This window comes from Heptranchias perlo, chromosome 18 (assembly GCF_035084215.1).
Source record: "Heptranchias perlo isolate sHepPer1 chromosome 18, sHepPer1.hap1, whole genome shotgun sequence".
NCBI lineage: Eukaryota > Metazoa > Chordata > Chondrichthyes > Hexanchiformes > Hexanchidae > Heptranchias > Heptranchias perlo.
The window spans coordinates 55,634,717-55,648,288 of record NC_090342.1 but is presented as its reverse complement, the minus strand read 5'-3'; the positions used below and the strand labels follow the sequence as shown (position 1 = coordinate 55,648,288).

General features: G+C 48.9%; 1 protein-coding gene across 1 annotated transcript in view; it reads left to right on the top strand.

The window, feature by feature from the left end:
• Positions 1-235: 235 nt before the first annotated feature.
• LOC137334882 (transmembrane protein 178B) overlaps positions 236-13,572 on the top strand; it is a 485,015-nt gene continuing 471,678 nt past the window's right edge. Inside the window, exon 1 of the mRNA XM_067999938.1 lies at positions 236-991. Coding sequence (XP_067856039.1) covers positions 613-991 — 379 coding nt within the window. The 5' untranslated portion in view covers positions 236-612. The remainder of the gene's footprint in view (positions 992-13,572) is intronic.

Genomic DNA, 13,572 nt, shown 5'->3' with positions numbered 1-13,572 from the left:
AAAATATGATCCTGCCTTCGGCTCAATGACATCAGGTTTTCTCTCCCTCTCTGCCTGATTTTGTTGTATTTCTTCCCTGGGAGATTTTCAGTCCGGGGTTGCAGGATTGCTGGGGCGCTGGGCTTGTGTGTGTTTTCTGTGTGTGTGTGTGTGTGTTTGTGTAAGGAGGGGGGGGGGGAGATACAATTAATTTTTTGGAGGGTTTGTTTTGCTTTTCTATCACAAAAGAGGGAATCACCCTGGTGCTTTGTTCCATATTCTGTGGTGTTTTTGTTTGGAGATCAGAGATCAGCAGGTGCCAGGCGGAGAGGAAGGAGATGCATTGCTGGGGAATGGTGGAAAACCTGGGTCGGAGAAGGCTCCTGATGTGAGGTGAGGGCTAGATGCAGCTGCCTGGAATGTAAGGTCTGGAAGATGCTCAGTCTGCAAATGTCCCCAGCCCTTTGATGCAAGGCTACACCCGTGCGATCACCATTCGAAGGGGGGAATCTGTGTGAAGCGATGCCACATTGCAGAGGTTGATGGTGAATGCTTTCCCCTCCTCCTTTCGCTCCCCTTGCATCTTCCTTTTCCATTTTCTGCTAGGATGCTGAAGACTGTGGCGTGAATGAAATGGCAGCTGGCCGGCTCCTGCTCTACGCCGGCCTCTCCATGGCCCTCTGTGCCCTGGGCATGCTGGCCGTGGCCATCTGCTCTGACCACTGGTACCAGACGGATGCCAGGAGGCACCGGGAGAGGTGCAAGAACTTTGCCAGCCGCACCAACCACCCGGGCTTCATCTACACCTCCAACAACCTGCCCCTCCGTGCCAGCCGGGGTCGGCTGGACCGCTGGGAGGAGAAGCTGCTGCTCGCCAGGAACCGGCGCCAGCTCTTCGCCATGAGTGCCGCCGACGAGTGCGGCAGGATGTACAACTCCACCAACGCCGGGCTCTGGAGGAGGTGCCACCGGCTCGGGTTCGACCAGGACATTGCCGAACTGATCGCCAAAGGTACGTGGTGGAGGGGCGCGGTGTTTATATCATAGGATCATAGGAACATGGATCATAGGAACACGGATCATAGCATTATAGGAACATGGATCATAGGAACATAGGATCATAAGAACATACTGACAGGAGGAGGCCATTCGGCCCCTCGAGCCCATTCCCCCATTCGATTAGATCACGGCTGATCTGTACCTCAACTCCATTTACCTGCCTTTACTCCATATCCGTTAATACCATTACCTAACAAAAATCCAGCGATCTCAGTTTTGAAATTTTCAATTGACCCCCAGCCTCAACAGCTTTTTGGGGGAGAGAGTTCCAGACTCCCACTACTCCTTTGTGTGAAGAAGTGTTTCCTGACATCACCTCTGAACAGCCTAGCTCTAATTTTAAGGTTCTGCCTTGTTCTGGACTCCCCCCACTAGAGGAAATAGTTTCTCTCTATCTACCCTATCAAATCCTTTAATCATCGCAATTACATCACCCCTTAATCTTCTATACTCGAGGGAATACAAGCCTAGTCTGTGTAACCTGTCCTCATAATTTAACCCTTTTAGCCCAGGTATCATTCTGAATATCTGGGAATTGCATTACATCTTGATGACAGTATAAGTTTGATACACACTGAGCGTAGAACTTCTGGACATACTGTGGGCAGGTGGGGGGGCGACTAAGCGGTGCAACATTAATTGGGGGGGGGGGTGGGTGGCATTGAATATTTTGAGACAGGTTTGAAATGCTTCTTTGTGAAGTTGTACACATAAACTTTCCCCTTTCAACCTCCCCAGCACTCCGGCTGTAACAACACCAGAAGTGAGTAGGCCACGAGGATATGAATGTTTTTTAACTGTTCAATTTTATCATTCCCCCTCTCCCCCACCCCGCCCGACTCCCCCCGAGGGTGCCAACTTCCGCTGGTGTTTGGCTCCACAGGTCCTGACAGCCCTCTGGTACCCTGCCGCGAGAGGCCCATTCTTCAAGTATGCGTGAGTGCTGGCAGGCTATTCAACCGTGTGGAAGCATGGCGGCCCGAGCCTGGTCCTGCAGTCCACCCAACGCCCAGCCTCCGGAAAGCGGGTGGCTGGGGAACGATCAGGAGTGGGAATCGTGGCCGCGTTCTCCTCTCCCTACGCTGGGGTCCCGCCCTGGCTAAGATCTACTGACCCAGCACAGATTGGTGCTCAAACCAAATACTCACGCAGGGGCGGTTGTGGGGGTGGTGGGTGAAGGGAGGGGGGCTTATCTGCAGATGGAGCTGAACAAGGGTTTATCCGAACAGCAAACTTTAAGGGCAATATAATAGATCAAATATTTGCATGCAAGCCAAAATTTCCCGAAATAATAAAGCATCCATATTCAGTGACTGTTAAGAGATTTCGCTTCCGATAATTACCAATGGGGCTTTTTAATTCCAGGTTAGCTGTGGACCAACTGGTCGAGGTGAGACATGTGTGGGGTGGTCTTTAGGATGCTCGCCTTTTTATTCACCTGTTTCGAACAACAAAATAACTCTACTGTAAAAAAAAGAAAAACTTGGTGTCAGCAGGTCTCAAGGTTAAAGTCGCCCCCTTTAGATTTGCTGGTCGTCAAAACCCGTCTGGGATTCGGGGAGCAGTTCTTTTTATTATTGAGAAATTAATGCCCAGAGCCAAGGTATGAAAGAGTAGGCGGGAAGACAAGTAGTCATGAGGTGACATCAAGCTTGGGTTTTAAATGTCTGCAGACTGTAGGAGGAAGGGAAGAGTGAGAGAGGTGAGGAGTTCTGTGGCTTTGAAATAGAGCAGGAGAGAATGAGTTGGAGGAGGAGACAATGTGATGAATGTTGATTCTGGCACCCTGAGGTTGTAGGCAGGGGGTGAAATATGGCATAACTCAAAATTTTGACGGGGCGAGAGGAATTGCATTTGTATGAATGTTTTTCAGTGTGTTCCACGATGAGCTGGTTATTGGTGTGTGTCTCTGTTTGTGCAAATCTGTAAGTGAGACTGGTACCAGCTGGCTTTCACCTATGTGGGTGGAATTCACTGATACTCTCCGAGCAGGAAAAAAAAGCAGTAAATCACATCTTGAGTTTTCAAAGAGTTTCAAGAGCGAAACAATTAAACTAAAACTTAGAGCCACGAATTCTGCAGGGTGCTGATGCTGGGAACATTGTGAGTCATGGGTGGCAGAGTATGATGGGCTGTAGGACACAACCAACTACCTCCCAACTAGATCAGATCAGGACTGGCAGTGCCAGTTAGCGATGTTGGATTAGCAGTGTCAGTTAGTGACATTATATGAGCAGTGTGAGTTAGTGATATTGGATTAGCGGTAACAGTTATTGACATTGGATTAGCAATGTCCGTTAGTGACATTGGATTAGCAGTATCAGTTAGTGACATTGGATTGGCCGTGCCCGTTATTCACAGTAGACTATCAGTGCCCATTATTGACAGTAGACTATCAGTGCCCATTATTGACAGTAGACTATCAGTGCCCGTTATTGACAGTAGACTATCAGTGCCCGTTAGTGATATTAGATTAGCAGCACCAGTTGGTGACATTGGAAAAACTGTGCCAGGGAGTGGCAATGGATTCCCAATGTCAATTAGTGACTATAAATTAGCAATGCGAGTTGGTGATATTGGATTGGAAGTGCCAGTTAGTGACATTGGATTAGCAGTGGCGGTTAGTGACATTGGATTAGCAGTGGCAGGTAATGAGATTGGATTGGCAGTGCCAGTTAGTGACATTGGATTTGCATGGTCAGTTAGTGATATTTTCATCAGTAGTGCCAGTTAGTGACATTGGACTAGTAGTGCTAGTTAGTGACATTGGATCAGCAGTATTAGTTACTCACATTGGATTGGCAGTGTCAATTAGTGACATTGAACTAGCGGGTGATTTTAGGGGGCAATTGCGGATGCATTGGGGGCGGGGAGGCTCCTAAAATCGCGGAAATCCTGTTCGGGTTCAGAAGCCAGCTCCAACCTGCTGACTTCCGAGTTTCCCAGGGACCCACCTGTGTGCGCGAGCAACCCGAAAACAGAAGTCCCGCCGCCAATTAAAGCCGGCGGGATGACAGTTAAAGAGCCAAATGTACCTCATTGAGATACTTAAGGCACTTTAACCTGTGACAGATGAAGGTATTAGAAAGATTTTTAACTTACCTGGGCAGCTTGCCCACCGCTTCTGATTCACACCTGGTGAAACCAGGGCCGGATCAGGGAAAAAGAAACTGAATAAATTAAATAAAAAACCATGGAAGGAAGTGAAAACACTAAATGCACCTACCTTTGAAACCTGCTCCGATGTCCGATGTCTCCCACTCCGATGTCCCCCTTTTCACCCTCCCGATCTTCTCCCGATGTCCCCCCCATCTTCCCCCTCTTCACTCCCCCGATGTCTCTCCGATCTTCTCCTCTCCCCCCGATCTTCACCTCCCCCTCGATCTTCCCCTCAACCTCCCCGATCCTCCCCTCACCCCCCCTCCCAATTTTCCTCTCTCCCCCCCGATCTTCTTCTCTCTCCCCTCCCCCCCCCCCCCCCCCCCCGGTCTCTCAGTCCAGTGCCGGATGACTCGCTCTCTCTCTCTCCCCCCCTCGCGTTGCAGCTCCTGACGGCAGCCAGCCTGTCAATCAGATTAGCTGCCAGGCGCGAAACCCAGAGAGGACGTTAACCACTATCAATCAATGTGCGATCGCGTTGGAAATGGTAAGTTTGGTTCATGCGGGTTTGCCACGCGCCCAATTGCCCCTCCCCCAGCTGCCATCCCGCCTCCCCGCTAATATCGGGGCCACAGTGTCAGTTAGTGAAATTTGACCAGCTGTGTCAGTTAATGACATTGAATTGGCAGTGTCAGTTATTGACATTGAACTAGTTGTGCCCGTTAGTGACATTGGATTAGCAGTGCTAGTTAATGACATTGGATTGGCAATACCAGTTAGCGACATTAGATTGGCGGTGTCAGTTTGTGAGATTGGATTAGCAGCGCCAGTTAGTGACATTGGATTTGCAGTGTCAGTTATTAACATTGGACTGGTAGTGCCTGCGAGTGACATTGGATTAGCAGTGCCAGTAAGTGACATTCGACTGGCAGTATTAGTTGGTGACTTTTTTTTATTCGTTCATGGGATGTGGGCATCGCTGGCGAGGCCGGCATTTATTGCCCACCCCTAATTGCCCTTGAGAAGGTGGTGGTGAGCCGCCTTCTTGAACCGGTGCAGTCCGTGTGGTGAAGGTTCTCCCACAGTGCTGTTAGGAAGGGAGTTCCAGGATTTTGACCCAGCAACAATGAAGGAATGGCGATATATTTCCAAGTCGGGATTGTGTGTGACTTGGAGGGGAACGTGCAGGTGTTGTACCCATGTGCCTGCTGCTCTTGTCCTTCTAGGTCGTAGAGGTCGCGGGTTTGGGAGATGCTGTCGAAGAAGCCTTGGCGAGTTGCTGCAGTGCATCCTGTGGATGGTACACACTGCAGCCACAGTGCGCCGGTGGTGAAGGGAGTGAATGTTTAGGGTGGTGGATGGGGTGCCAATCAAGAGGGCTGCTTTGTCCTGGATGGGATTTGTATGGAAGTGCCAGTTCGTGACCTTGGATTAGCAGTGCCATGTAATGAAATTGGATTTGCAGTGCCTGTAAGTGGCATTGGATTAAATGTGCCAGTTAGTGCCATTGGATTCTCAGTGTCAGTTGTTGCCATTGGAATGTCAGTGCCAGTTAGTGATGTTGCATTGGCAGTGCCAGTTAGTGACACTGGATTAGCAGTGCCAGTTCGTGACATTGGATTTGCAGTGTCTATTAGTGACATTGGATTGCCAGTTTCTATTAATGAGATTGGATTGCCAGTCTAAGTTTGTGATGTTAGATTGCCAGTGCCAGTTAGTGACATTGGATTCGCAGTGCCAGTTAGTGACATTGGATTGGCAGTGCCAGTTAGTAACAGTGTCAATAAGTGAGATTGGGTTCCCAGAGCGAGTTATTGACCTTGGATTGCCAGCTTTGGTTAGTGACAGTGGATTGCCCATGTAAATCAGTGACATTGGTTAGCCAGTGCTAATTAGTGATATTGGATTTGCAGTGTCAATTATTGACATTGGATTGTCAGTGCTAGTTAGTGACATTGGAATGGCACTGCCAGTTACTGACATTGGATTTGCGGTGCCAGTTAGTGACATTGCTTTGCCAGTGCCAGTTAGTGACATTGGATTGCAGTGCCAGTTAGTGACATTGTTTTGCCAGTGTCAGTTAGTGGCATTGGACCAGCAGTGCCAGTTTGTGTCATTTGAATGGCAGTGCCAGTTAGTGACATTTGATTAAAAGTGCGAGTTAGTGACATTAGAGTGGCAGTATCATTTAGTGCCGTTGGCTTAGCATTGTCAGTTAGTGACATTGGATTGCCAGTGTCAGTTCGTGGCTTTGGACCGGCAGTGCCAGTTTGTGAAATTGGATTTTCACTGCCAGTTAGTGACTTTGGATCGGCAGTGCCAGTTAGTGACATTGGATTGGCAGTGCCAGTTAGTGACATTGGATTGACAGTGCCAGTTAGTGACATTAGATCGACTTTGCCAGTTAGTGGCATTGGTCCAGCTGTGCCAGTTCGTAACATTGGATTGGCAGTGCCAGTTAATGACATTGGATTGCCAGTGCCAGTTAGTTACATTGGATCAGCTGTGCCAGTTAGTGACATTGGATTATTGTGCCAGTTAGTGACATTGGATTAACTGTGCCAGTTAGTGCCTTTTGATTCACAGTGCCAGTTTGTGACATTGGATTGGCAGTGCCTGTTAGTGACATTGGATTGGCAGTGTCAGTTATTGACCTTGGATTGCCTGTTTCAGTTAGTGACATTGGATTACCAATGCTAGTTTGTGAAATAGAATTGCCAGTGTCAGTTAGTGACAATGTATTGCCAGTGTCAATTAGTGAGACTTGATTGCCATTGCAAATTACTGACATTGGATTGCCAGTGTCGGTTAGTGACAATGGATTGCCAGTGTCAGTTATTGGCATTGGATTGGCAGTGTCCATTAGTGACATTGGATTGGCCATGCCAGTTAGTGACCTTGGATTGGCAGTGCCAGTTAGTAACAGTGCCAATAAGTGAGATTGGATTGCCAGTGCGAGTTATTGACATTGGAATGCCAGTGTTGGTTAGTGGCAGTGGATTGCCAGTGCAAATCAGTGACATTTGTTTGCCAGTGCCAGGTAGTGATATTGGATTTGCAGTGTCAGTTATTGACATTGGATTGTCAGTGCTAGTTAGTGACATTGAATTGGCAGTGCCAGTTACTGACATTGGATTTGCGGTGCATGTTAGGGACATTGGATTGCCAGTGCCAGTTCGTGACATTGGATTGCCAGTGTAGGTTAGTGACATTGGTTTGCCAGTGCCAGTTAGTGACATTGGTTTGCCAGTGCCAGTTAGTGACATTGGATTGCCAGTGTCAGTTAGTGGCATTGGACCAGCAGTGCCAGTTAGTGGCATTGGACCATCAGTGCCAGTTAGTGACATTGGATTGCCAGTGTCAGTTAGTGGCATTGGACCATCAGTGCCAGTTAGTGACATTGGTTTGCCAGTGCCAGTTAGTGGCATTGGACCAGCAGTGCCAGTTAATGACATTGGATTGCCAGTGTCAGTTAGTGGCATTGGACCAGCAGTGCCAATTAGTGACATTGGATTGCCAGTGCCAGTTAGTGGCATTGGATTGCCAGTGTCAGTTAGTGGCATTGGACCAGCAGTGCCAGTTCTTGACATTAGAATGGAACTGCCCGTTGGTGACATTTGATTAAATGTGCACGTTAGTGACATTAGAGTGTTCGTGTCAGTTAGTGTCATTGACTTAGCATTGTCACTTAGTGACATTGGATTGCCAATGGTAGTTTGTGAAATATAATTGTCAGTTAGTGAGTTTGGAACGGCAGTGCCAGTTTGTGACATTGGATTGGCCGTGTAAGTTAGTGACATTAGAGCGGCAGTGTTAATTAGTGACATTTGATTGGCAGTGCCTGTTAGTACAATGGATTGACAGTGCCAGTTCATGACATTGGATTGCCAGTGCCAGTTAGTGACATTTAATCGGCTCTGTCGGTTAGTGACATTGGATTGGCAGCAGCAGTTAGTGAGATTGGATTGCCAGTGCCAGTTAGTGACATTGGATTAACTGTGCCAGTTAGTGACATTGGATTAACTGTGCCAGTTAGTGACATTGAATTGCAGTGCCAGTTAGTGACATTGGATTGGCAGTGCCAGTTAGTGACATTGGATTAACTGTGCCAGTTAGTGCCTTTTGATTCGCTGTGCCAGTTAGCGATATTGGATCAGCCGTTCCAGTTAGTGACATTGGATTAGCAGTGCCCATTAGTGACATTGTATTGTCTGTTCCAGTTAGTGACATTGGATTGCCAGTGTCAGTTAGTATTTTTTTATTCATTCATGGGATGTGGGCGTCGCTGGCAAGGCCGGCATTTATTGCCCATCCCTAATTGCCGTTGAGAAGGTGGTGGTGAGCCGCCGCCTTGAACCGCTGCAGTCCGTGTGGTGAAGGTTCTCCCACTGTGCTGTTAGGAAGGGAGTTCCAGGATTTTGACCCAGCGACGATGAAGGAACGGCGATATATTTCCAAGTTGGGATGGTGTGTGACTTGGAGGGGAACGTGAAGGTGGTGTTGTTCCCATGTACCTGCTGCTCTTGTCCTTCTAGGTGGTACAGGGCGCGGGTTTGTGAGGTGCTGTCGAAGAAGCCTTTGCGAGTTGCTGCAGTGCATCCTGTGGATGATACACACTGCAGCCACTGTGCGCCGGTGGTGAAGTGAATGAATGTTTAGGGTGGTGGATGGGGTGCCAATCAAGCGGGCTGCTTTGTTCTGGATGGTGTCGAGCTTCTTGAGTGTTGTTGGAGCTGCATTCATCCAGGCAAGTGGAGAGTATTCCATCACACTCCTGACTCGTGCCTTGTAGATGGTAGAAATGCTTTGGGGAGTCAGGAGGTGAGTCACTCATCACAGAATACCTAGCCTCTGACCTGCTCTTGTGGCCGCAGTATTTATATGGCTGGTCCAGTTAAGTTTCTGGTCAATGGTGACCCCCAGGATGTTGATGGTGGGGGATTCGGTGATGGTAATGCCGTTGAATGTCAAGGGGAGGTGGTTAGACTCTCTTGTTGGAGATGGTCATTGCCTGATATTTGTCTGGCTCGAATGTTACTTGCCACTCATCAGCCCAAGCCTGGATGTTGTCCAGGTCTTGCTGCATGCGGGCTCGGACTGCTTCATTATTTGAGGGGTTGCAAACGGAACTGAACACTGTGTAATCATTAGCAAACATCCCCATTTCTGACCTTATGATGGAGGTAAGGTCATTGATGAAGCAGCTGAAGATGGTTGGGCCTAGGACACTGCCCTGTGGAACTCCTGCAGCAATGCCCTGGGGCTGAGATGATTGGCCTCCAACAACCACTACCATCTTCCTTTGTGCTAGGTATGATTTGAGCTACTGGAGAGATTTCCCCCTGATTCCCATTGACTTCAATTTTACTAGGGCTTCTTGGTGCCACACCTGGTCAAATGGTGCCTTGATGTCAAGCGCAGTCACTCTCACCTCACCTCTGGAATTCAGCTCTTTTGTCCATGTTTGGACCAAGGCTGTAATGAGGTCTGGAGCCGAGTGGTCCTGGCGGAACCCAAACTGAGCATCGGTGAGCAGGTTGTTGGTGATTAAGTGCCGCTTGATAGCACTGTCGACGACACCTTCCATCACTTTGCTGATGATTGAGAGTAGACTGATAGGCTGGATTAGTGACATTAGAGTGCCACTGCCAGTTAGTGACCTTGGATTGGCAGTGCCAGTTAATGACACTGGATTGCCAGTGCCAGTTGGTGACATTGGATCGGCTGTGCCAGTTAGTGAAATTGAATTGGCAGTTCCAGTTAGCGACATTGGATTTTAGTGCAAGTTAGTGACATTGGTTTGCCAGTGACAGTTCGTGACATTGGATTGGCAGTGTCAGTTAGTGGCATTGGACCTGCAGTGCCAGTTCATGACATTTGAATGGCAGTGCCAGTTCGTGACATTGGATTGGCAATTCCAGTTAGTGACATTGGATTGCCAGTGCGAGTTACTGACATTGGATTGTCAGTGGCAGTTCGTGACATTGGATTAACTGTGCCAGTTAATGCCATTGTATTTGAAGTGTCAATTATTGACATTGGAATATCAGTGCCAGCTAGTGACATTGGATTAATAGTGTCAGGTCGTGAAATTAGTGCAGCCGGGCTAATTAGTGACAGCAAATTGGCAGTGTCATTTAGTAACATTGAGTTGCCAGTGTCAATAAGTGAGATTGAACTGCAAGTGCAAGTTATTGAATTGGATTGCCAGTGTTAGTTAGTGGCATTGGATCAGCTGTGCCAGTTCGTGAAATTGGATTGGCAGTTCCAGTTAGTGACATTGGATTGTAGTGCAAGTTAGTGACATTGGTTTGCCAGTGTCAGTTAGTGACAGTGTATTGTCAGTAACAGTTAGTGACACTGCTGCAAATTGGATTGGCAGTGTCAGTTATTGACATTGGATTGACAGTGCCAGTTAGTGACATTGGATTCGCAGCTCCAGTTAGTGACATTGGATTGGCAGCTCCAGTTAGTGACATTGGATTGGCAGTGCCAGTGAGTGACATTGGATTAACTGTGCCAGTTAGTGCCATTGGATTTGCATTGTCAGTTATTGACATTGGATTGTCAATGCCAGTGACATTGGATTGCCAGCTCCAGTTAGTGACATTGGATTGGCAGCTCCAGTTAGTGACATTGGATTGGCAGTGCCAGTGAGTGACATTGGATTAACTGTGCCAGTTAGTGACATTGGATTTGCTTGTCAGTTATTGACATTGGAATGTCAATGCCAGTTAGTGACATTGTGTTGTCAATGCCAGTTACTGATGTTGGATTCACAGTGCCAGTTAGTAACATTGGTTCGGTTGTGCCAGTTAGTGACATTGGATTGGCCGTCCGAGTTTGTGATGTTGGACTAGCAGTGTCAGTTAGTGAAATTAGACCAGCAGTGCCAGTTAGTGACAGTGAATTGGCAGTGCCAGTTAGTGACATTGGATCAGCTGTGCCTGTTAGTGACATTGGATCAGCTGTTCCAGTTAGTGAAATGGGATTGCCAGTGTCAGTTAGTGGCATTGGACCAGCAGTGCCAATTCATGACAGTAGAACGGCACTGCCAGTTAGTGACATTTGATTAAATGTTCAAGTTAGTGACATTAGAGTGGCAGTGCTGGTTAGCGTTATTGGATTGCATGTGTCAGTTGGCGACATTTGATTGGCAATGCTGGTTTGTGAAATAGAATTGCCGGTGTCAGTTAGTGGCTTTGGACCGGCAGTGCCAGTTTGTGACGTTAGATTGTCAGTGCTAGTTAGTGACATTGGATTGTCAGTGCCAGTTAGTGACATTGGATTGCCAGTTGGTGACATTGGAATGTTAGTGCCAGTTAGTGACATTGGATTGCCAGTGGAATTAGTGACATTGGATCGGCTGTGCCAGTTCGTGACATTGAATTGCCAGTGCCCATCCCTAATTGCCCTTGAGAATATGGTGGTGAGCCGCCTTCTTGAACCACTGCAGTCCGTGTGGACTGGCAGTGCCAGTTATTGACATTGAATTAACTGTGCCAGTTAGTGCCATTGGATTTGCAGTGCCAGTTAGTGTCATTGAATTGGCAGTGCCCATTAATGACATTGGATTGGCAGTGTTGGTTAGTGACATTGGAATATCAGTGCTAGTTAGTGACATTAGATTAGCAGTGTCAGGTAGTGAAATTAGTCCAGCAGTGTCAGTTAGTGACAATGAATTGGCAGTGCCAGTTAGCAACATTGAGTTGCCAGTGTCAATTAGTGAGATTGGATTGCTAGTGCGAGTTAGTGACATTGGATTGCCAGTGTTGGATAGTGACAGTGGATTACCAGTGCCAGTTAGTGACATTGGTTTGCCAGTTCCAGTTAATGATATTGGATTGCCAGTGTCAGTTAGTGGCATTGGAGCAGCAGTGCCAGTTGGTGACATTTGACTAAAAGTGCAAGTTGGTGACATTAGAATGGCAGTGCCAGTTAGTGACATTTGATTAAATGTTCAAGTTAGTGACATTAGAGTGGCAGTGCCAGTTAGTGTTATTGGATTGCATGGGCCCGATGTTAGCAGGCCTGCGGGTTCGCGGCGGGGGGGCTATCGGGCACGTGGGTAACGCGCCCGGTGAAATGAGTGAGTCCCCTGCGCGATCACAGGATAATTGAAGTCATTTACCTGTGGTTACGGGTTTTCCGCTGCTCAGCTGCGCGCCAGCGGCCTGCGCATGCGTAGTGACGTCTGCGTGATGGTGGAGCTCTATTTAAAGGGGCAGTCCACCAATGCTCCTCCTACTGCAAACAAGAAGTAGCGCAACATGGAGCACCCCAGGGGTAAGGCTGCCCCATGATTTTCTGACGACTCACTCCAGCTGCTGCTGGACGGGGTAAGGAGGAGGAGGGAGACGTTGTTCCCCAGCGATGGAAGGAAGTGCCCTGCCTCGGCCACCAGGAAGGCATGGGCAGAGGTGGCCGCGGAGGTTAGCAGCAGGGGCAACACCACCAGAACATGGATCCAGTGTCGCAAGAGATTCAATGACCTCACTAGGTCCGGCAAAGTGAGTACACTAACGCATTCTCCCACACTCCGTCTTCCACATCACCTCAAACACCTCACAACCCCTTCTGCACTGCCACCACAGCGCTCCCGCATCAATCCTCACAGCCACTCAACTATCATCCTCACCGTGCCTGCACGTACCCACCGTCCCTGTCCCCATTCGAACACGACCACACACCCCAATCCCCATACAATGGGATGGGCATGTGGCACACGCATCCTCCCATCCATCTCCCACACACTCAACCCACCCACACCAATGCTTGAAGCGTCTCACAATGCAATCATCACTCAATCACGCATCTGTATTTTGCCTTGACAGGAGAAGAGATGCAAGAACGCCCGGGAAAGGGCACGCACCGGAGGGGGCCCGCCACACGAGGTGGTTCTAACGCACGCAGAGCTGGACGCCTTGGAGATCAGCCACACGCTGCATTGCCTGTCCGTGGCGGATGGCGAGGCTGGGGCTGCAGAAACATCCGGTAACGGAAAGCTGACACTCAGCACTCATGATCGCGAATGATCTTAGCATCACTTGGCATCTGCCGCACCTCAACATTTGTCCACATGCCTGATATTGCCCTTTGTTCTCTTTCAGGGCCGTCTGCGAGCGCCGTGTCTGTGGAGGGCGATTCCTCAGAGGACATGCCGGTCTCTGAGGGTCCATCGTCACATATGAGCCAACCATCCACCAGCGCAGATACACACACCTCGGTGGGTCCCCCTCCTCAATTAGTTGGGATTGCACATGGTGAGTCACCGCGCACATGTGAGCATGAGCAGACCCTGGTGGCAGGGGCAGCTATGGAGGGTCTGCGTCGGTGGGAGCACTCTTCTCCAGGCTCTGCTCAGCCGGACCCAGATGCTGAACCCAGGGGGCCACCAGTCAAAAGGAGAGTCGTCGAGGGGCACCAGCACATTGC